The sequence below is a fragment of the Pelophylax lessonae genome, assembly GCF_965119305.1.
Source record: "Pelophylax lessonae genome assembly, chromosome: 3".
Taxonomy (NCBI): Eukaryota; Metazoa; Chordata; class Amphibia; order Anura; family Ranidae; genus Pelophylax; species Pelophylax lessonae.
The window spans coordinates 529247677-529268650 of NC_138770.1; the positions used below are offsets into that span (position 1 = coordinate 529247677).

General features: G+C 42.2%; 1 protein-coding gene across 1 annotated transcript in view; it reads left to right on the plus strand.

Moving 5' to 3' along the window:
• Positions 1–20974, plus strand: part of WDR27 (WD repeat domain 27) — a 522635-nt gene that overhangs the window by 179608 nt on the left and 322053 nt on the right. The window contains exon 17 of the mRNA XM_082251222.1: positions 1284–1405. Coding sequence (XP_082107348.1) covers positions 1284–1405 — 122 coding nt within the window. The remainder of the gene's footprint in view (positions 1–1283; positions 1406–20974) is intronic.

Below are 20974 nucleotides of genomic sequence, written 5' to 3' on the forward strand. Positions count from 1 at the left end.
ACTTTGCCAGAGAGCAATAATACTGCAGAGAGATGATTTGCTTGATTTTCACACAGCAGGCATATGGGAACAATGCTATATTACAGAGAGGTGCTTTGGGAGGCACCATATTGCAGAAAACCGCACAGTTTTTGCCTGCCGTTTGCTTAACTATGTAGTTAAAAAGAGTGAACTGCCAAAGTGCACAAAGTCAAAACCCACCTGCATCCACCACTAGAAATTTCTCAAGTGATTGTGCACATCACTTGGAATGAGGTTTAGCCTTTCCTAACTTTTGCTAAATGCCTGTGATTATAATGCAGATTTACCCTATGGATAGTACCCTATCCCTTCACATCACAAGCAGAATACATTCTATCCTATTGCTATAGTCTGCAGATAATATTTATCATCAATATGGCCTCTCTACTCAATAGAAACCAGCAATAAAATACAACAGAATAAAAGTCAGAGGCCAAAATATTCATTCAAATAAGAAAATAAGTTTAGAAAAATAGCTTTCACAAAATCTTGGTTCAAACAGCAGTAACACTAAGCCTTAAGTGTAACACAAAGCTTTATGAATTTTTATTTTCTGCCCATCCAGTCCTGCCATTTACACAGATCAGCCGCACACCACAGTTCTGTCTAGCAGGGCAGAAGATCTATTTTTTCTCTACAACAGTTTAGCTTTGAAGTGACTGGCCTCAGGTGATACACAAAGATGAAACAAATTCTCTTACATACCTTTTACATGTTTACCTGCAGTCTCCTTATCCTTACACTCCTTCAAAAGGGCAGAATCGTGCTAAAATCCTTCTCCCTCTGTTAGTATTACAGAGAAGGGGGCGGAGAGCTGCGGTTACAGTGTGTAAGAGTGGATTGGAGGAAAGGCACACCCCCACTCCACACAGCAAAAAAGAGCGAAGGAAGGATACAGAGTTATGTTGTGAATAGGCCAGCTCTGTGCTGAGCTCTCTCCCTGTATCATGCTGATAACAGAGGAACAAAGCACCAGAGAGAAATGACACTTAGAGTTTTGGAGAGAGATAAGTAAACGCTACAGATATATGTGTTTGTCCAGACTTCATGACTCACTTCTTTTTCTGTGACATCCATAACATATTTTATCATTTTCTATCCCAGTGGCCCAGGGCGCTGAGAGAGTGTGAATCACCCAGCGTTCATTATATGCCTCGCTCTATCCAAAACTAAGGAAAAAGCTTGGGATTTAAATTACCTTTAGCCCAAATGCTAACAATTCATGTCCTAATTAACATTTTTATAACTTTTTTTTCTATTAGGCCATGATGGTGCAATCAATGGATTGGGTTGGAGCTACAACAGAAATTGGTTGGTGTCTACCGCTGATGATAGAACAATGAGGATCTGGAATGCAAAAACTGCGGATCTAGCACTTGTTTTGGTAATTAATATGTCTTTGTTATAACACTTTTTATATAAATCTGTGAAAACTGCATACATTTTTTTGATTATATTATTTTAGCTCAACAAGCAAAAAAGAACAATAACACTACTTACTATAGTATGACAATCTAGGAGAAGCTGGATAACAACTGGCTAATATCTGACACTCCTATGAACATTTATGCTGTCACATTATACAGCAATTGTGCATCAAACAACAAAACTGAAAAAGAAGATCTTATGCTCGTCCCTCTTTCCTTTGGTTACAATTTAGTGGGGAAAGGTCAAAGATTTAAAATCAAGGAAATCCACTAGAATACATTTGGTAATTGTCCTTAGCAATATAAACATCTTTTTATATGGGTATAAAAGTACGGAGGTAATTATTATTATTATTATTAGTAGTAGTAGTATATAGGATTTATATGGCATCGGTTTGAGCAGCACTTTTTAAAATAAAAGGGGACAGTGCAATTCAATACATGATGTTTTAGAAGGCCCTTCCCTTAAGAGTTTACAATCTGTGTCAGTCTTACAATTGGTAATAGAATTTCATGTAGATAATACCAACTGTATTATTGTAATTAGTATACATATATTGAAGCTGCAGGTATTTTTTAACTTCTGCCTCAGAAGACTATTTGATGACATCTTTTACCTTGGTTGATAGTGTTTTAAAGATGAACTCTAATCTTAAAAAGGCTTGTTTAATCCCCTAGGGCAGGGTGTCAAACTGGCGGTCCTCCAGCTGTTTTCCGAACTACACGTCCCATCATGCCATTGCCTGTATGAGTCATGCTTGTAATGGTCAGCCTTGCAATGCCTCGTGGCACTTGTAGTTCTGCAACAGCTTGCGGGCCGCTAGTTTGACACCTGTGCCCTAGGGGAACCTGTGCACATAGCACTTGTCTCTGTTTAAATTGATGCTGTGGTTTAGAAACAAAATTCCACTTTTTTTACTGTCAGTACTGAGTGTAGCTCCACCCCAGGCCAAGTCCAAATTATGGATGCTCCTATGAGGAAAGTACAGGCAGCACTGAAGTCAAAGTCGCCTCTCAATGCCATGCATTACATTAGTATGAGGTAGACTAGTGTAGTAGCTGCCAACATGTGCTGCAGTGCTCCCCAACCTCTTTCATAAACAAGCCTTCAGCTGCTACTGTAGTAATCTCTGCTGAAGTAGCTGGCAGCTGCATGGGATTGCCGACTCAATGTTTTAAAAGACAAGTATAGCCAAAGCTTTTTTGGCCATACATCTCTTCTGGGTGACAGGAGTGAACTTAGTTCTGCATTCCTGTGACCCAGAATCATCCAACAGTGGGCTAAAGTCAGCTATCAGCTGATGTTACAGAGCCATTCCAGGCTCTGGATGGATCCCGAAAATAATGTCAGGATCTATCCAGCTGCTTGATTGACAGCTAAGTCCAGCTCTTAGTGTGCTGCTGAGAACCGAAACCAGCTGCTCCCACCCATCTCCAGCCTGGCACTCTGGTGATGGTGGGGCAAAACAGAAAGCGGCGTCTGACAATCACTGCTCTTTGCTCCAAGAATACCAAGAACTGAGCAATCAGTGGTCATGTGATCGCTCAGTTCTCAGTCTTAGAGCCAGCTGCAGCATCAATCCTGTAGCATGGAGTTGAGTATAATATATAAATATATATATATATATATATATATATATATATATATATATATTATTTTTTTAGTACCCCGAACTTCTCCTTTAATAGTAGCAAGGGAGGCATAGCTGCAGAATGGAGAGAGCACTGTGAGAGGATGCAGGCTTAATATTTTATTTGTACAAAAATAGCAGAGAAGGCACAGGGATACATGGCACAGAGGGTTTCAGAAATTCTGACTGCAGCATTTAAACAGGGTGAGGGCTGTGCGGGCTGTGTGTGCCTTATATCTGCATTGTTCCCTCTCCTCTGTACACTGTCAGTCAGAAGCAGAGGCGTAACTAGAGCCTTCAGGGCCCCGATGCAAGAAACCATGAAGGGCCCCCCCCAGATCCCTGGCCGGGGCCCTTCCCTTCAAGCCCAGGGCTTTTCCCACTAATCCTGCGGCTCTTTACTCTCGTTGCATGGCCTTTTATTATGGTCCCGCAGCAGGATCCTTTCACAAGTTCTGCAGTGGGCTCCCTTCCTGCAATCTTTGGGCCTCCCCACAGTGGTGCAATGCCAGGGCCCGGTCGCAGGTGTGACTTTTGCAATCCTGGAAGTTCACCCACTGGTTTGCTACTGGGCCCCCTGGAGCATGGGGCCCGGTAGCAATCGCAACCCCTGCAACCCCTGTAGTTACGCCCCTGGTCAGAAGTATCTCCTTTGTCCCATGTTATTTAATAGCAGTGTGGGGAGGAACTAGCTATCAAACAATAAAGCTTAGGAACCACATCCCTGATTATAGCAAGGACAAATGATTTGTGCCCCTAGAGAATTTAAAAATCTTGATTAACTTCTGCTAAGAAGATGTCTTAAAGATGTTTGCTTGCAAGCATATTCATACCAAGAAAAACAAACTTAGTAGCTTGCATAGGGTTATTTGGGGGATCTAATGTGCCACTGGAGACCTCCAAGGAATCCTTGCTCTCAGGCTGTTAAAGCGTCTAGTACTGCATATAGCACTTTTTCAACTACTAAACTAATACTTATATCCCATCGATGAAGAGGACTACCCCGATACTTTCATGTTTTTACTATGGAAAATCCTTCCAGTTGTCATCAACTATTACTGTTTAATATAAAAAATAATCCACCCTTGTTTGCACCAGTAACATTGAGTTCCATTTACAGGACTGTATAATGCATTAATTTATTTATACAAGCCACATGGAAAAAATTAAAAAGCAAAAAGGGTATGGTGTGTTTCCCTGTTATTGTGTAATAAAGACATAAATGCACATACCGTTCCCCATCATCTCCATAAATAGCTAGTGTATTCACTTTGTCTGAACAATTGAATATATAGACTAGACATTGTGCAATACGGAAACTGAAAATATTGACTGTGGTAGTGCGGTTTTCCTCAAGACAGATTTTTTTCGCCAACATCTTGCTAGAGAAATTTAAAATGTGTTAATTTAAAAGCTAAGTTAACCTTTTTTTTATTTTTTATTCCGGCTTCCCTATGTGTCAAATATACTGTTAATGTACCTCTATTGCAGAAAAGAAAAAGCTTTCTTTATATTCTAGGACAGGCTTTACCTCAGCCTTCAGTGTCTCCTATAGAAAACTTCTCCATTACTTCCTGCTATTCATTCTAGTATTGTATTTGAGACATGAAATCTGTTAGTGAGCTAGGGAAGTAGTTCAGCAGCTGACCTTATTAACATACACCCTGTACCTGTCCTCCCACTCCAGGAGATTGCCCCCACCCACCTCTGCAGTTTAATGTACTTCCAATGCAGATGTTGTCAGTGAGCACTGTTCTCTTTCTATACACAGCCAATATCCTCCACCCTATTCTGTGATGCAGTAAGGCAGTGCATGATAGGTTTTGAAGTTTCCTGGAAGATCACACGAGGATACAGAAAGTCAGGGCTCAGAAAGCAATTTTTAAACTTTTGAATGGAGCGGTGAAGATTTAAAGCTGTCATGGGCTAGGTAAGAGAGAGATAAAACCATTGGGATGGCTTGGGGAGAAAATACCTTAGAAAAGGCTTCTGTTTATTATGAAAATGAAATTCTGCCTGAAAAGTGAACTTAGCCTTTTATTGGTAATGAAATATATCTAAAAGCTAAGTTGACCTTAAAAAAATAATAAATGCACATATTTTTCCGGACTATTGGACCCTGTTAAGCAGATTGCGGGTGCAATGTCAGGCTGCTGCAGAATATCAGTATAGCTGTCTGCCCATACCTCCCATACGAGTGGACAGTTACTGGAGAACAGGAGGATCAATGAACTTCAAGAGTGCTCCCCAGTGTCCTCACAGTTCATTGCGAACTACAAGCCATTTGTCGTGGTGGAAGACGGTAATTGTAGTGTAGAATGAATGACACGACCATGTGGGTGGAGCCCTGCGTGGCTGTGTTCTTTTTAAATTGTGACACCGGGTAAGGGGAGGAGATCTCCCGCCCGCTGTCACAGCAGGGAATCAGAGAGGCGCAGGCAGGTGCTCTTTGGTGACACGAAATATGGGTGTATCATGTTACCAAAGGTGAACTTATCCTTTAAAATGGTGACAATGCAGTTAACAGAATTTTACCCTATATAGAACTGATACATAGTCATAGAATTTTTTGAGGGACAAATAGAGAAAAGCAAAAACACTGATTAAAAACAGCTGAACTTTTATTGTTCAACAACATGAAAATCAAGAATAAGAGCCCATTCACACTAGCGCGACTTGTGAGGCAACTTGTGTTGCTCCAGATAGCTTGACATAACAAAAGCAATGTTAATCAATCAGTGCCATCTTAATTGGCACTACTGAAGTTGCTCCGACTTCAGAAAAGGGTCCTGTACTACTTTGAGGCGACCTGTGATCCGACTGTCCCATATACTTCAATGGGAGTCGCCTCCTTATCTTAATTGACACGACTTGTTATCAGACTTTCCAGGAAGAAGAAAGAGATTAGCCAGGCATTCCCCACAGACAAAGTCGCCTGTCTCTTCAAAGTAGTGCACAAGTCTCTTCCAAGTCTCTTCCAAGTCTCTAAACAAGTCTCTTCAAGTCACGGGTGAATTTCTGGTAGTGGTAGTGTGAAAAGTCATTAAAAATATATTTGCCTTTAGGTTCACATAGATGTAATGATTCCCCAAAAAAAATCCACATACAAACTCAACGCATTTTGAATGATCTTCCTCAGTAATACATATGAAAAATATTGGTATGATAGAACCCAGTTGCTGTTTGAAGCTACAGAGCCCAATATCGGGTGAAAAAAACCCCATCAAGCAAGGTATCTTCATTTCCTCTGGAGCAGCATGGACACCAAACAGGTAGAAGGCCACCATTTTCAGAATTGTGCATTATTCAAACTTGTAACAAACGCATGTCTCATCCGTGATGCTGTTGGACCTAGATGATTATGATGTGTCAATATGGTTTACAACTTGCACCTTGATTCACTTATGATGGATGACTAAGAGACCTGCTATTGCTGACCAGGGATATCCGTAATCCCCTCATAGTTTTCCCTTTCTGTTTGTGATGAACATTTACTTGTTCGCTGCCAATTTTTGCTGTTCTTTTAGGACATTACATTTGAGACATGTGTTTACTATATGTAACAAATGACCGCGCCTAGATCACAAATATAGGCACAGAAGTGACAGCGCTGTATGCAAGTATACCCAAATAAATACTTTTACAATCATTAGAGTGTTAAATTCATAAATCCTACTGTGTAAAATCAAAGAATGCTAATTAGATGTTATATCAAAAAAGTGTAACAATAAATATAACAAAATATGATAAAAAGGTCCTATGGTGCTACCATAAATACCCATATATGAATGTATCAAACTGGTTTGATAAACATATAACAAATGTAACAGAAAGTGCTATGTTTCCAAAAAATATCCATAGATAGATTCAATAATCAATAGAATTCTTAGTCCATGAAAAAATATAATTAATGCAAATTAATTACATTAGCCGGGTCGGCTCGCGGCAGCTGAGGAGTTGGAGCCAGCCCGCACATTAATATATGCCATTTACACTTGTGTCAGTGGAGCACTAATAATGTGAGTGCATAATTGTTTTAATAAAGTAGGAACATTTTTTTAAAGGATTTTATGCTACGCTGAGTTCTTTTCTCTTTCATTGATTTCTTCCTTGCCTGGGATATCCATTGAGAGTGGGAGAGGAGAGTATCAAATGATTGATCAAGAGGTCTGCAGACTGTTACTCCTTACAAAGAAAAGCACTTGCATGCTGGTTTATCACATTACCAGCCATTTCATCTGGTGAGTGAGTTTAACATAAGAGGTGGTGGAGCATGTTATTTGATGTGGTATTAACACTGGAAGACAAGAAGAACGCACTCATTTTTCACATCTACATTTTTTTTTTTTTTTGGGCAACCTATTTTTATTCTTACATTAATTATATTTTTTTCATAGACTAAGAAGACTATTGATTGTTGTATATATCTATGGATATTTTTTTGGAAACATTGTAGCACTTTTCTGTTACATTTGTTATATGTTTATTGAATCAGCTTGATAATTTTCATATGTGAGTATTTATGGTAGTGCCAGAGCACTTTTTTTTATCATATTTTGTTACAAGTTATGTTTATTGTTTATTTATATTGATCATCGCCATTTCTCATCGATTGCATTGATTACTATTTTGTGATTGCACCATATATATATAATTTTCTTTGGGATTGACACACTATCTATTTTTTTTGAGGACTTTATCTATGCACAGTCCTTTCACAGTCATTCACTGAAGATTCCATGTGTATAGGCTCCTATTTACAGTTCTATATCGAGTATTGATTTGACTTTGAATATTTGGTTTTTTTTTGCATCAGGGTTTAATCACATAGAGCACCATCCACAGTGGTGGACATCGTTATTGTCACAGAGTTTATCACATTTATTTACTATTTTGAATTAGCGCCGATTTTCTACACCATACACGTATCAATTCACGGTGGGGACACCTTAAAATTGGCAGCTTTTTCTTTATTTTTATTATTTTTCTATTTTTATTTTCATTTATTTGATCTTTTGGAATTGATTCACTCCTATCAAACCCCTCTGGGTAGCGCATTGATCCTCTTATTTAATTCACTTCTACTTGTTTAGTGTCCATGCTGTTTCAGATGTTTATTCCAGCTGATATTATACTCTGTAACTCCAAATAGCAACTGGGTTCCATTGTATCTATTCTTTTCACATGTTTTGTGAGTTTACATGTGGATTTTTTTTTTTTAAATCATTACATCTATGTGAACCTAAAGACAGACATATTTTTATTGACTTTTGTATAGCCTTATTCTTGATTTAATGTTGTTAAACAAAAATAAAAACTCTGCTTTTACGTTAGTTTTTTTGCTTTTCTCTATATATCCCTTAAAATGTCTATAGATACATATAAGTTCTCTATGTGTATACTGCCTTAAAAGGATGAGGGCATATAGCACAGTTGATGCTGAGAGGCGGGGCAGGGTCAATGATCACGTGTCTGCCGCAATTGGCTGACAGGGCAGACACATGACTGGAAAGCTCCCGATCGCTTCTTGCGATTGGAGCCTTTCGTTAGCCACTGGTAAGTGTGTCGGGAGTGCGCAGGGCACTCAGTCTCGGCACAGCTGTTTCTCAGAATCAGAAAAAAATGTTATTAATCCCAAGGGGAAATTATTGCGACACAGCCAGATTTAACAAAGACCACAAAAGATAACAACAATTAACAGAACAAGACACAATGACGCAACAAAATTCCCAATAACAGCAGTTAGCACCATAAAAACATATTAAAACTATACTCGGCTAATTAGTATGAAAATAAATGCTACCTCTCGGTGCCAAGGCCCAGCCACCGAGAGGCTGCATATTTTACTAAAAATCAACTTGTCAAATGGTTAAATTGAACATTGTTTCATTTTGTACCACCCGACTTTCAATACAAATTTTAAAAATAAACCTTACTCACAAAGGTTCCAAGCCAAGGTCACTTTTAGATTTTAAAGTGTTACTAACGTCAGATTTTTTTAAAGAATTAAAAAAAACATACATGTTACACTTACCTGCTCTGTGCAGTTCTTTTGCACAGAGCGGCCCACATAATCCTCCTTTACTCGGGTCCCTGGCGGAGATCTTGGCTCCTCCTCTTCTTTTGTGTGTCCCCATAACAAGCCGTTTGCTATGGGGACAAACAATGTTGGACTCGAAGCAATCAGATTCAGTTCAGAACTGATCAGTCATCATGTCCAGGCCAATGATTTATGACCTGGACCTGCTCATCAGTTCTGACCATTGGAAGAACCTCCTGTGCCTTTGTAATGTAAACACAGGCACAGGAACTCATGCAATCTCCCCTCCTGGAGCCCTTTTTGGTTCCAGCGAGAAGAGAGCATCAACAGTGAGTACACAAGCACTACACTAACACCAGTACACATAGGCACACATTTCACCCCCTGATCACCCCCCCCCCCAGCTAACCCTTTCACTCCCTGTCACAGTGTCACCAAGTACAGTGTACAGATATTTTACTTATCACTGTATTGGTGTCACTGGTGACGCCAGTTAGCATCAGCCAAAGTTAGATAGGTTTAGGGTACCTACCATATATTCCCTAATAAAGGTATAACCCCTTGATCACCCCCAGTTACCCTTTCACTTCCTGTCACAGTGTTAATAGTACTGTGTACAGATTTTTATTCTGATCACTGTATTAGTGTCATGGGTTCCACTAGTTAGCATCAGCGTCATTCTTATTATAGCGTCAGGGCCCCTCCACATATTCCTTAATAAAGTTTTAACCCCCTGATCCCCCCCAGTTAACCCTTTCTCTCCCTGTCACAGCGTCATTAGTACAGTGTACAGATCTTTTTTTCTGATCACTGTATTAGTGTCACGGGTGACGCCAGTTATCGTCAGCGTCAGTTAGCATCAATCCCAGACAACATCAGATTTTAACCCTTTGATTGCCAGTAACACTAACAGACTATATACCTCCATTACTAGTATAGTATCTGAACGGATCAATATCTTTGATCTGATCAGAACTATACCAGCCTCCCCAATAGTATAGTGTTACCAAAAACGCGGTGTTAGCAGGATCAGCCCTGACACCTGCCAGCACCTGCGTTTAGCCCCCTTTGCCCAGCCCACCCAAACAAGTGTAATATCAATAGATCACCATCACTTCCAATGCACAGCACACAAAATCGCAGTGTTAGCAGTGTCAGGCCTGATCTCTGCTAGAACAAGTAGTTAATTTTTTTGTACCTGTGAGTCACACTACCTGTGAGTCACACTAGGTACCTGTAAGTTTAGTGGCCAAAATGTTAAATGAAAGCTACATTAGTGAAGAGGCCTTCATGATACTGAGCATGACAGATGAAAGCAATGGGGAGTCCTCACTGTCAAAATCAGGCTCAGTATACGAACCTGTAGGGAGCAGCGGCACCCTGACATATAGCTCTGATGACAGGGTAGAGGTCCCTGCTAAGGTCCGGTGTACCCTACCCCATTCTTCTGTTGCTGAGGTGCAACAACCACATGATTTTCATATGGAGCAGAGTGTAGGTACTAGTGCCGCTCTACCTTCTAGTGAACTGGCGAGCACCAGCAGCCTAGTACACCCTGGCCATAGACAAACCAGTACTGCAGTATCACTTGGTGACGCGGTGAGTCCCATTAGTGCAGTTAAAGCTGGTGCAGTGACTAGCACAAGTAGTGGCCTGCAGCCACCAAAAATTCGAACGCGGGCCCATAGAGCCATAGTGCCCTTCCTGATGCACTTGCAAATCCTGATTGGCAGCCCACAGTTTCTGCAGTACTTCCCTAATTCACTGGCCAACCCAGAATTCAGGTGGAAACAGCGGATTTTACTCCGGTTGATTTTTTTTTAGCTGTTTTTCATGGATGTTTTGTACAGATTTATTGTGGGCCAAAGCAATTTGTGTGCTAATCAATTTATCACCGCAAACCCAAATTTGACCCTTGCCAGACAATTTGGCTAGAAACCTATCACAGTTCCCGATTTTAAGACCTTTCTGGGCCTATCCCTCAACGTGGGCATTACTAAAAAGAGTAAGTTGTGGTCATATTGGTCCATTGACCCAATTCATCATATGCCGTGTTCTCTGTTGCCATGGTCAGGACTAGATACAAGCAAATATTGCAGTTCATGCACTTCAAAGACAATGAACTTTGTCATCTTCGATTGACCCTGAACATGATAGGCTCCACAAAATTCTGCCCCTTGTAAACCACTTCAACCAAATATTTGCAGCCTTGTATATCCCCCAACAAGATGTCTGTGTTAATGAGTCCCTGATTAAGTTTTCTCGCCGCCTTGCTTTCAAACCGTTTCTCCCCAGTAAGCGTGCCAGATATGGGGTCAAGCTATATAAGCTCTGTGACAGGGCAACAGGCAATACATGTAGTTTACGAGGGAAAAGATAGCAGCGTGGAGCCCCCCAACTGCCCAGACTACATAGGGAGCAGCGACAAGATTGTTTGGGATTTGGTGTCACCCATATTTGGAAAGGGGTACCATTTATACGTAGACAGTTTCAGACAGGGGTGCAATGAATTGCTTGCAGTGAGGTAGACAAACGGAATGTTTTCAGTCTGTCTTCAAATTCATGCAGATACGGCAGTCCAAATTAAAACAGCGACTGGTGTTGTTGAGAAGCCCCTCTTTGTCCCCGACTACAACTGTAAAATGACTATATGATGGGGCTGTACTTATTCGCCTGTAAGGCCAGACGCTGGTACAAAAAAGCGTCTGTATACTTATTCCAATTGGCTCTTTTCAACGATTATGTACTATACTAAGCGTCAGGAAGAACTGGATCCTTCCTAAAATTCCAGGAAGATATCATTACAGCCCTTGTGTATCCAGAAGGTGCTGTGGCCCAATTTCCCAATCAAGATGGAGTGAGCCGCCTGCATGAGAGGCATTTTCTGGATGTCCTCCCTTGTACTCCTACCAAAAGAGCACCCCAAAAAAAATGTTGTGTCTGTAGCAAGCTCGGATACAGGCGTGACAGCCACTATTTTTGTCCCTCCTGTCCTGGCGACCCTGGCCTCTGCATCAGCGACTGTTTCCGTCGCCACCACACTCTAGTGGAGTATTCGTATAGGGTACAGCACGGCACAGTCTAGGGCACACTTTCACACAGGGTCTTGAAAGATGTTAGATGGCTATCACATTTTGAGAGACCCTAACCTGGAACGTTTATAGATACAATAAAAGTGTAAAAAAAAGAAAAAAAAAAAAAAACATAAAAAATTAACCACTTCCATACTGGGCCAATTTTGGCACTCCGCTCCTACATGTAAAAAAGTTATCATTTATTTTTGCTCGAAAATTACTCAGAACCCCCAAACATTATATATGTTTTTTTAGCAGGGACCCTAGGGAATAAAATGGCGGTCATTGCAACTTTTTATGTCACACAGTATTTGCGCAGCAATTTTTCAAACGCATTTTATTAAAAAATTAAAAAAACAGTTTCATGAATTAAAAAAAAAAAAAAAAACACTAAAGTTACCCAACTTTTTTTTGTATAATGTGAAGGATGGTGTTACGCTGAGTAAATAGATACCTAACACGTCATGCTGTAACCACTTGCCGACCGCCCCACGCAGATTTACTATGACAGGGCGACTCAGCTGCCCATAATCACGTAGATCTATGTGATTATGTGCACGCTGCGCCGGAGCCGCGCTCCCACTGTGATTAGACATAAGGCGGCTCTTCTGTCATACAAGCACACTGAGATCATGTGTTTTAGCTAAGCTGAAACACGGATCTCTGTGTGCCTGTCTCGCAGCCTCCCCCCCCCCCCCCACAGTTAGTAAGCACAATTAGGCATACATTTAACCCTTTGATCACCCCAATATTAACCCCTGCCCTGCCAGTGTTATTTATACAGTAACATTTCATATTATTTAGCTCTGATTACTGTAATAATGTCACCGGTCCTCAAAAAGTGTCAAAAATGTCAGTTAGGGGTCCGATCTGTCCGCCGCAATTTTGCAGTCCTGCTAACAATCGCTGATTGCCGCCATTACTAAAAAAACAAAAAAAAAATTAAAACCCGAAAAACCTATCCCGTAGTTTGTAAATGCAATAACTTTTGCGCAAACCAATTAAAATACTCTTTTTGTGATTTTTTTTTACCAAAAATATGAAGCAGAATACAAATTGGCCTAAACTGATAAAAAAATTTAATTTTTAAAAAAAAAAACTATTGGGAATGTTTTATAGCAGAAAGTTGTTGCTCTTTTTTTGTTTATAGCGCAGAATCTAAAAACCGTAGAGGTGATCAAATACCACCAAAAGAAAGCTTTATTTGTGGGAAAAAAAGGACATCAATTGTATTTAGGTACAGCGTCGCATGACAGCGCAATTGTTAGTTAAAGTGCCAAATTGTAAAAAATAGCCTGGTCATTAAGGGGGTAAAACCTTTCCAGAGCTGAAGTGGTTAAAATTGCGCACACTTGTGGAATGGTGCCAAACTTTGGTACTTAAAATCTCCAAAGGCAACATTTTAAAAGTTTTTAAAAGTTACCTGCTTAAAGTTACAGAGGAGTTTTTGAGCTGGAATTGTTGCTCCACCGTTCGTGGCAATACCTTACATGTGTGGATTGAACGCCCTGTACATATGTGGCGCGACATATGTATGCGTTCACTTCTGCATGCGAGCACACAGGGACGGGAGCACTTTAAAACATTTTTTATTTATTTTGTTTTTATTTTTACACTTTCTCTTTATTTTTACTTTTTTTTTTAGCACTTTTATTCCTATTACAAGGAATGTAATCATCCTTTGTTATAGGAACAGTGCATGACAGGTCCTCTTTATGGAGAGATCTGGGGTCAATAAGACCTCAGATCTCTCCTACAGGCTGACAAGCCTGAGACAAAAAAACAAAAACAAACGATCTCCGCTGTCTAGCCGAGATCACAGCAGTATTTACAACTGCCAGGCTGGGCGTGACATCATAACGTCGCGCCTGGACCTCTGAGAGTCATAAAGACTGCCGGGGACCATCTGGTCCTCGGTAATCTCTATGGTGTACTTCCGCCGGTGGCGGATTTCCTTCTCCAGCTTGCCGATCGCATGGGTGAGCTGATAGAAGCACCGGAGGCCCCCTTTAAGAACAATTAAGCAGCTGAACGGCACAGCAGTGCATGTATGCCCATCAATAGAAGTGGTTGGATGCAGGGCATTATTCTAATGGTGGGCATACCACCGATGGATCAATGTGAATGGAGGAATCTGTTAGGTTCTCTTTTTTTGTTCAGCTCACAGGCTGCATGAAAAAAGAATATTACAACATATGCTCAGCAAGGACTAGCAAAGTACTGGTATGTTGCTGGACTTTGAGTGGGTATACCAGAATGTGTTTAGACATCAGCAGGTTTAGACATCATCCTGGTATTTTTTTTTAGCCAGTGGTCGGCTTTTATGTAAAAGCAATCCTAGCGGCTAATTAGCCGCTAGACTGCTTTTACAAGCAGTGGGAGGGGACGTCCCCCCCTCTGCCGCCTTCCATGGTTTTCTCTGGCTCTCCTGTCCCACCAGGGAACCCGAGAATGCAGCCAGTGGTTCCGTCAACTGACCATATTGCTGATCAGAGACCAGAATGGCTCAAAAAATCTCTATGGTCTAAGAAGCCAGAAGCACAAGCATTTCATGACTTTGGTTTCACCAGATATAAACAATCTGTTCAAAAATGGCAATGGCAATGGTAATGTTTGCAGTAATTCCCTATTGGCCAAACAGGCCTTTGTTCCTGCCTTTGATACCAGGGTATCTGATTGAAGTCCTTACTCCCAGATGAGATCTTCTGTCGTAAAGACTTTGTTCATCCTTCCACTTTCTCATCCTGGCAGGAAGATTTACTTCTGTCCCCCCCTGCTCGTGTGCAATGGCGAATGCAAGCATCGGTCTCGTGTCATATGTAAACAGCAATTGCACCATGCATGTGAGGTATCACCGCTTTTGGAAAATCGCAAAAATACTGTGTAAAAAATACTGTGTAAAAAAATAAAAAATTGCAACACCCACCATTTTAATCTGTAGGGCCCCTGCTTTGAAAAAATATATCATGTTTGGGGGTTCAAAGAAATTTTGCAAAAAAAAAAATAATTTTTTTTTCATGTAAACAAAAAGTGTCAGAAAGGGCTTGGTTTTCAAGTGGTTAGAAGAGTGGGTGCGGCATAATCTTCTAATTTTGGGCATGAAATGCCAGGACAGTTCAAACCCCCCCCCCCCAAATAACCCCTTTTTGCAAAGTAGACACCCCAAGCCAGTGGCATAGTGTGGGGGGTGCAGGGGGGGCCCGCCGCACCGGGCGCAACATCTGGGGGGGCGCATTCCCACAGTGTCACTCTGTCTGACAAAAAACACACGCTGTCTGCGGTTGCCGCCATGTTTAGGCTGGGAGATGTCCAGCGGGCGCCCTATGGATGAAAATGGCGGGGCGGAGCTGGCCTGTGCCTCACCTGTCCATTGGCGTAGGGTGGAGTGGCGCTGCAGCGCATGTGGAAATATTGCAAGCCAAGCCCCACCTGTGCCGCCTCTCCTCACAATCGGCCGCATGTTCAGAAGAGCTCAGTCTGCTCAGCGAGTGAATCAGCAGCCTGGCACTGTCAGAGTCGGTAATCCTTCATCTATCTATCTTTCCCTGTTGTCGTGACACTCAGCCAGCCGTTGTGAGAGGTGAGGTGAGACCGTTGGGGGGGGGGGGGGGGAGCAGCCTGGACTGGAGAACACTAACTGCAGACTGGCAGGCATCGAGGGAAGAGGAAGGTGGGAGGGGAGCAGCCTGGACTGGAGTGGAGAGCCCTCACTATGTATGTATAAAGTAGTGCAGTGGGCAGTGTAGTGTAGTGGGCAGTGTAGTGTAGTGCAGTGGGCAGAGTATCATAGTGTAGTGGGTAGTGTAGTGGGCAGAGAAGTGTAGTGTGTATTGTAGTGGACAGTTTAGTGTAGTGGGCAGTGTAGTGGGAAGTGTAGTGCAGTGGGCAGTGTAGTGTAGTGGGCAGTGTAGTGTAGTGTAGTGGGCAGTGTAGTGTATTGTAGTGGGCAGTGTAGTGTAGTGGGCAGTGTATTGTGATGTAGTGGGCAGTGTAGTGGGCAGTGTAGTGGGCAGTGTAGTGTAGTAGGCAGTATAGTGTAGTGTGGTGGGCAGTGTAGTGGGCAGTGTAGTGTAGTGGGCAGTGTAGTGTAGTGGGCAGTGTAGTGTAGTGGGCAATGTAGTGTAGTGCAGTGGACAGTGTAGTGTGTAGTGTAGTGGGCAGTGTAGTGTAGTGGGCAGTGCAGTGTAGTGGGCAGTATAGTGTAGTGGGCAATGTAGTGTGGTGGGCAGTGTAGTGTAGTGGGGAGTGTAATGTATTGGACAGTGTAGTGTAGTGCAGTGAGCAGTGTATTGCAGTTTAGTGTAGTGGGCAGTGTAGTGTAGCGGGCAGTGTATTGTAGTGTAGTTTAGTGGGCAGTGCAGTGTAGTGGGAAGTGTAGTGTAGTGCAGTGGGCAGTGTAGTGTAGTGGGTAGTATAGTGGGCAGTGTAGTGTAGTGGGCAGTGTAGTGTAGCGGGCAGTGTAGTGTATTGGACAGTGTAGTGTAGTGTAGTGCAGTGGGCAGTATATTGTAGTGTAGTGTAGTGGGCAGTGTAGTGGACAGTGTAGTGTAGTGGGCAGTGTAGTGCAGTGGGCAGTGTATCGTATCGTAGTGTAGTGGGTAGTGCAATGTAGTGTAGTGGGCAGTGTAGTGCAGTGCAGTGGGCAGTGTAGTGTAGTGGGCAGTGTATTGTAGTGTAGTGGGCAGTGCAGTGTAGTGGGCAGTGTAGTGTAGTGTAGTGTAATATTGCAAGCCAAGCCCCGCCTGTGCCGCCTCTCCTCACAATCGGCTGCATGTTCAGAAGAGCTCAGTCCACTCAGCGAGTGAATCAGCAGCCTGGCACTGTCAGAGTCGGTAATCCTTCATCTATCTATCTTTCCCTGATGTCGTGACACTCAGCCAGCCATTGTGAGAGGTGAGGTGAGACCGTTGGGGGGGGGGGGGGAGCAGCCTGGACTGGACAACACTGACTGCAGACTGGCAGGCATCGAGGGAAGAGGAAGGTGGGAGGGGAGCAGTGTAGTGGGCAGTGTAGTGTAGTGGGCAGTATAGTGTAGTGTGGTGGGCAGTGTAGTGGGCAGTGTAGTGTAGTGGACAGTGTAGTGTAGTGGGCAGTGTAGCGTAGTGGGCAATGTAGTGTAGTGCAGTGGACAGTGTAGTGTGTAGTGTAGTGGGCAGTATAGTGTAGTGGGCAGTGCAGTGTAGTGGGCAGTATAGTGTAGTGGGCAATGTAGTGTGGTGGGCAGTGTAGTGTGGTGGGCAGTGTAGTGTAGTGGGGAGTGTAGTGTACTGGACAGTGTAGTATAGTGCAGTGGGTACTGTATTGCAGTTTAGTGTAGTGGGCAGTGTAGTGTAGTGGGCAGTGTATTGTAGTGTAGTTTAGTGGGCAGTGCAGTGTAGTGGGCAGTGTAGTGTAGTGCAGTGTAGTAGGTAGTGCAGTGGGCAGTGTAGTGTAGTGGACAGTGTAGTGGGCAGTGTAGTGGGCTGTGTAGTGGGCAGTGTAGTGTAGTGAGCAGTGTAGTGTAGCGGGCAGTGTAGTGTATTGGACAGTGTAGTGTAGTGTAGTGTAGTGCAGTGGGCAGTATATTGTAGTGTAGTGTAGTGGGCAGTGTAGTGGGCAGTGTAGTGCAGTGGGCATTGTATCGTATCATTGTGTAGTGGGTAGTGCAATGTAGTGTAGTGGGCAGTGTAGTGGACAGTGTAGTGCAGTGCAGTGGGCAGTGTATTGTAGTGTAGTGGGCAGTGCAGTGTAGTGGGTAGTGTAGTGTAGTGGGCAGTGTAGTGGGCAGTGTAGTGTAGTGGGCAGTGTAGTGGGCAGTGTAGTGTAGTGTAGTGTAGTGAGCAGTGTAGTGTGGTGGGCAGTGTAGTGTAGTGTAGTGGGCAGTGTAGTGTATTGGACAGTGTAGTGGACAGTGTAGTGTAGTGTAGTGGGCTGTGTAGTGGGCAGTGTATTGTAGTGTAGTGGGCAGTGTATCGTATTGTAGTGTAGTGTAGTGGGCAGTGTAGTGCAGTGCAGTGGGCAGTGTAGTGGGAAGTGTAGTGTAGTGGGCAGTGTAGTGTAGTGGATAGTGTAGTGTAGTGGTCAGGTAGGAATCAGGTAGGTCAGTGTAAGGGTCAGTGTCGTGGACAGGTAGGTCAGTATAGAGGTCAGTGTAGTGGCCAGTATAGGAATCAGGTAGGTTAGCGTAGTGGACAGGTATGTCAGTAAAGGAATCAGGCTGGTCAGTACTATTGTAGGAAGAGACTCAGGGAGTGCTAAAAGTCTGCAGATTAGGGAGCGCAAATTACTTGCCTTGCCCCGGGCGCTGACAACTCACGCTGCGCCACTGCCCCAAGCTAATTGCTGAGAGGCATGTTGAGTCCATGAAATATTTTATTTTTTCCCACAAGTTTTGGGAAAATAACAAATTTATTTTTTATTTTTTACACAAGGTTGTCACTAAATGATGTATTGCTCACACATGCCATGGGTATATGTGGAATTACACCCCAAAATACATTTTGCTGCTTCTCTTGAGTATTGAGATACCCCATGTGTGAGACTTTTTTGGGAACCTAGCTGTGTACAGGACCCTGAAAACCATTCACCACCTTCAGGCTTTCTAAGGGCGTAAATTGCTCACTTTTCTACCTATCACATTTTCAGAGGCCCTAAAATGTCAAGATAGCACAAACCCCCCCCCCCAAATGACCCCATTTCGGAAAGTAAACACCCCAATGTATTTTCTAAGAGGCATGATGAGTATTTTGCAGCTCCCATTTGTTTTGGAAAATTAAGAAAGGAAAGGAAAAACATTTTTTTTTCAATTTTCAAAACTTTGTTTCAAAAAGCGAGATCTGCAAAATACCGAACATGCCTCTCAGCAAATAGCTTGGCGTGTCTACTTTCCAAAAAGAGGTCATTTGGGGGGGGGCTTGTGCTATCTTGGCATTTCATTGCCTCTGAAACTGTGATAGTGAGGAAGTGAAATGAGCAATTTACGCCCTTAGAAAGCCTGAAGGCTGTGATTGGTTTCCGGGGTCCTGTACGCGGCTAGTCTCACACACGGGGTATCTCCATACTCAAGAGAAGCAGCAGAATGTATTTCGGGGTGCAATTTCACATATACCCATGGCATGTGTGAGCAATATATCATTTGAGTGACAATTTGTCATTTTCCAATCACCTGTGACCAAAAAATGAAATATTCAATGGACTCAACATGCTTCTCAGCAAATTCCTTGGGGTGTGTACTTTCCAAAAAGGGGTAATTTGGAGGGGGGGGGGGGGTTTACTGCCCTGCCATTTTAACACCTCAAGAAATGAGGCAGTCATAAACTAAAAGCTGCGTAAATTCAGGTAAATGTACCATAGTTTGTAGATGCTATAACATTTGCGCAAACCAATAAATATATGCTTATTACATATTTTTTTACCCAAGACATGTGGCTGAATACATTTTGGATTTTTTTTATAACAAAGTAGAAAATATCTTTTTTTTTTTTAAACATTTTCTGTATTTTTTTTGTTTATACGCAAAAAATGAAAATCCCAGTGGTGACCAAATACCATCAAAATAAAGCTCTATTTGTGGGGAAAAAAAGGACGCAAATTTTGTTTGGGTACAGCATTGCATGACCACACCATTACCAGTCAAGGCAGTGCAGTGCCAAATTGCACAAAATGCTCTGGTCAGGAAGGGGGTAAAAGCTTCCGGAGCTGAAGTGGTTAAGGTCTCTCCAAAAGCAAATGCGTATTCACACTAACTGCATTGGGTTGTTTTGCCCAATTTAGGAACAAGAAAAATAGTCTTATATCCTATGGTTTTAGTTCACACCAATGTGCTGTTAGGGTGTGTTAAAAAAATAGTACATTTTGCATTTTGCTTAGTGCATTCATATGTGTTTACCTTTTTAGTTCTGTCATGTGGTCATGCATATCTTCTTGGTAGTGGGGGGAGGAGGGGGGGGGGGCGAACAGGCGATGTTCGGGCCGAACTTTTGCTCAGCCCAACTACTTGCCAAACTTGAAGAGGCAGTGTTAAAGCAAAATATGGAGGGCTTCAGCAGTGTAATGATACTCATTTATAGTGTGAGATAGAAAGTGAAAATAGCATGCTGCAAAGTTTTAATAACAATTCTGGTTTCACCTTCCTGCTTGTGTAATCAAGCAAACATATATGCAGAGAATTGAATTTCAAGGAATATTCCGTATACAGTGTACTGAATTCCTCCATTGTTGCTGTTGGTCACAAGGACTTTTGTCAGTTTTACAAAATAATAGCTGGCTGCAGATTAAGTAAAAATTAAACTAGATGTGTGATCTAATTTTTTTTTACCTTTATAGTGTGTGGTAATAAATACCAAAAAGGCTCTTGGTTATAGAACCCGGACAGTCACTAGAAGACCATTAAAGGAAAAAATAATTACATGGTTAGATGGAATCTGTGAATGACAAACAGATCAACTCCATAAATAATCCTTAGCATGTATCAGATAGCTATTTGCAGTTTGTCTTGGAGCTTCACAAAGAGGTAGGGATGTCCTCAGAACTTAAATAGTACAAACAGAGAAAGGAGCACATTAAACTAGGGCCATAAAACTTCAACATTTATTGATGATAAAAACACATGTGCTAATGCACTCACAAAGGCTCATTGGCAGAAAAGTGTTTTAGCAGCCAGTATGGAAAAGGTCCCAGATAGTAAGCCCATCATGCCGTGGCCAGCTTTCTATATGTTTTTATCATTAATAAATGTTGAGGTTTTATGGCAATAGATCAGTGCAGTTTTTTCAGTGTTTGCAGATAAAAGACTAACTGTAG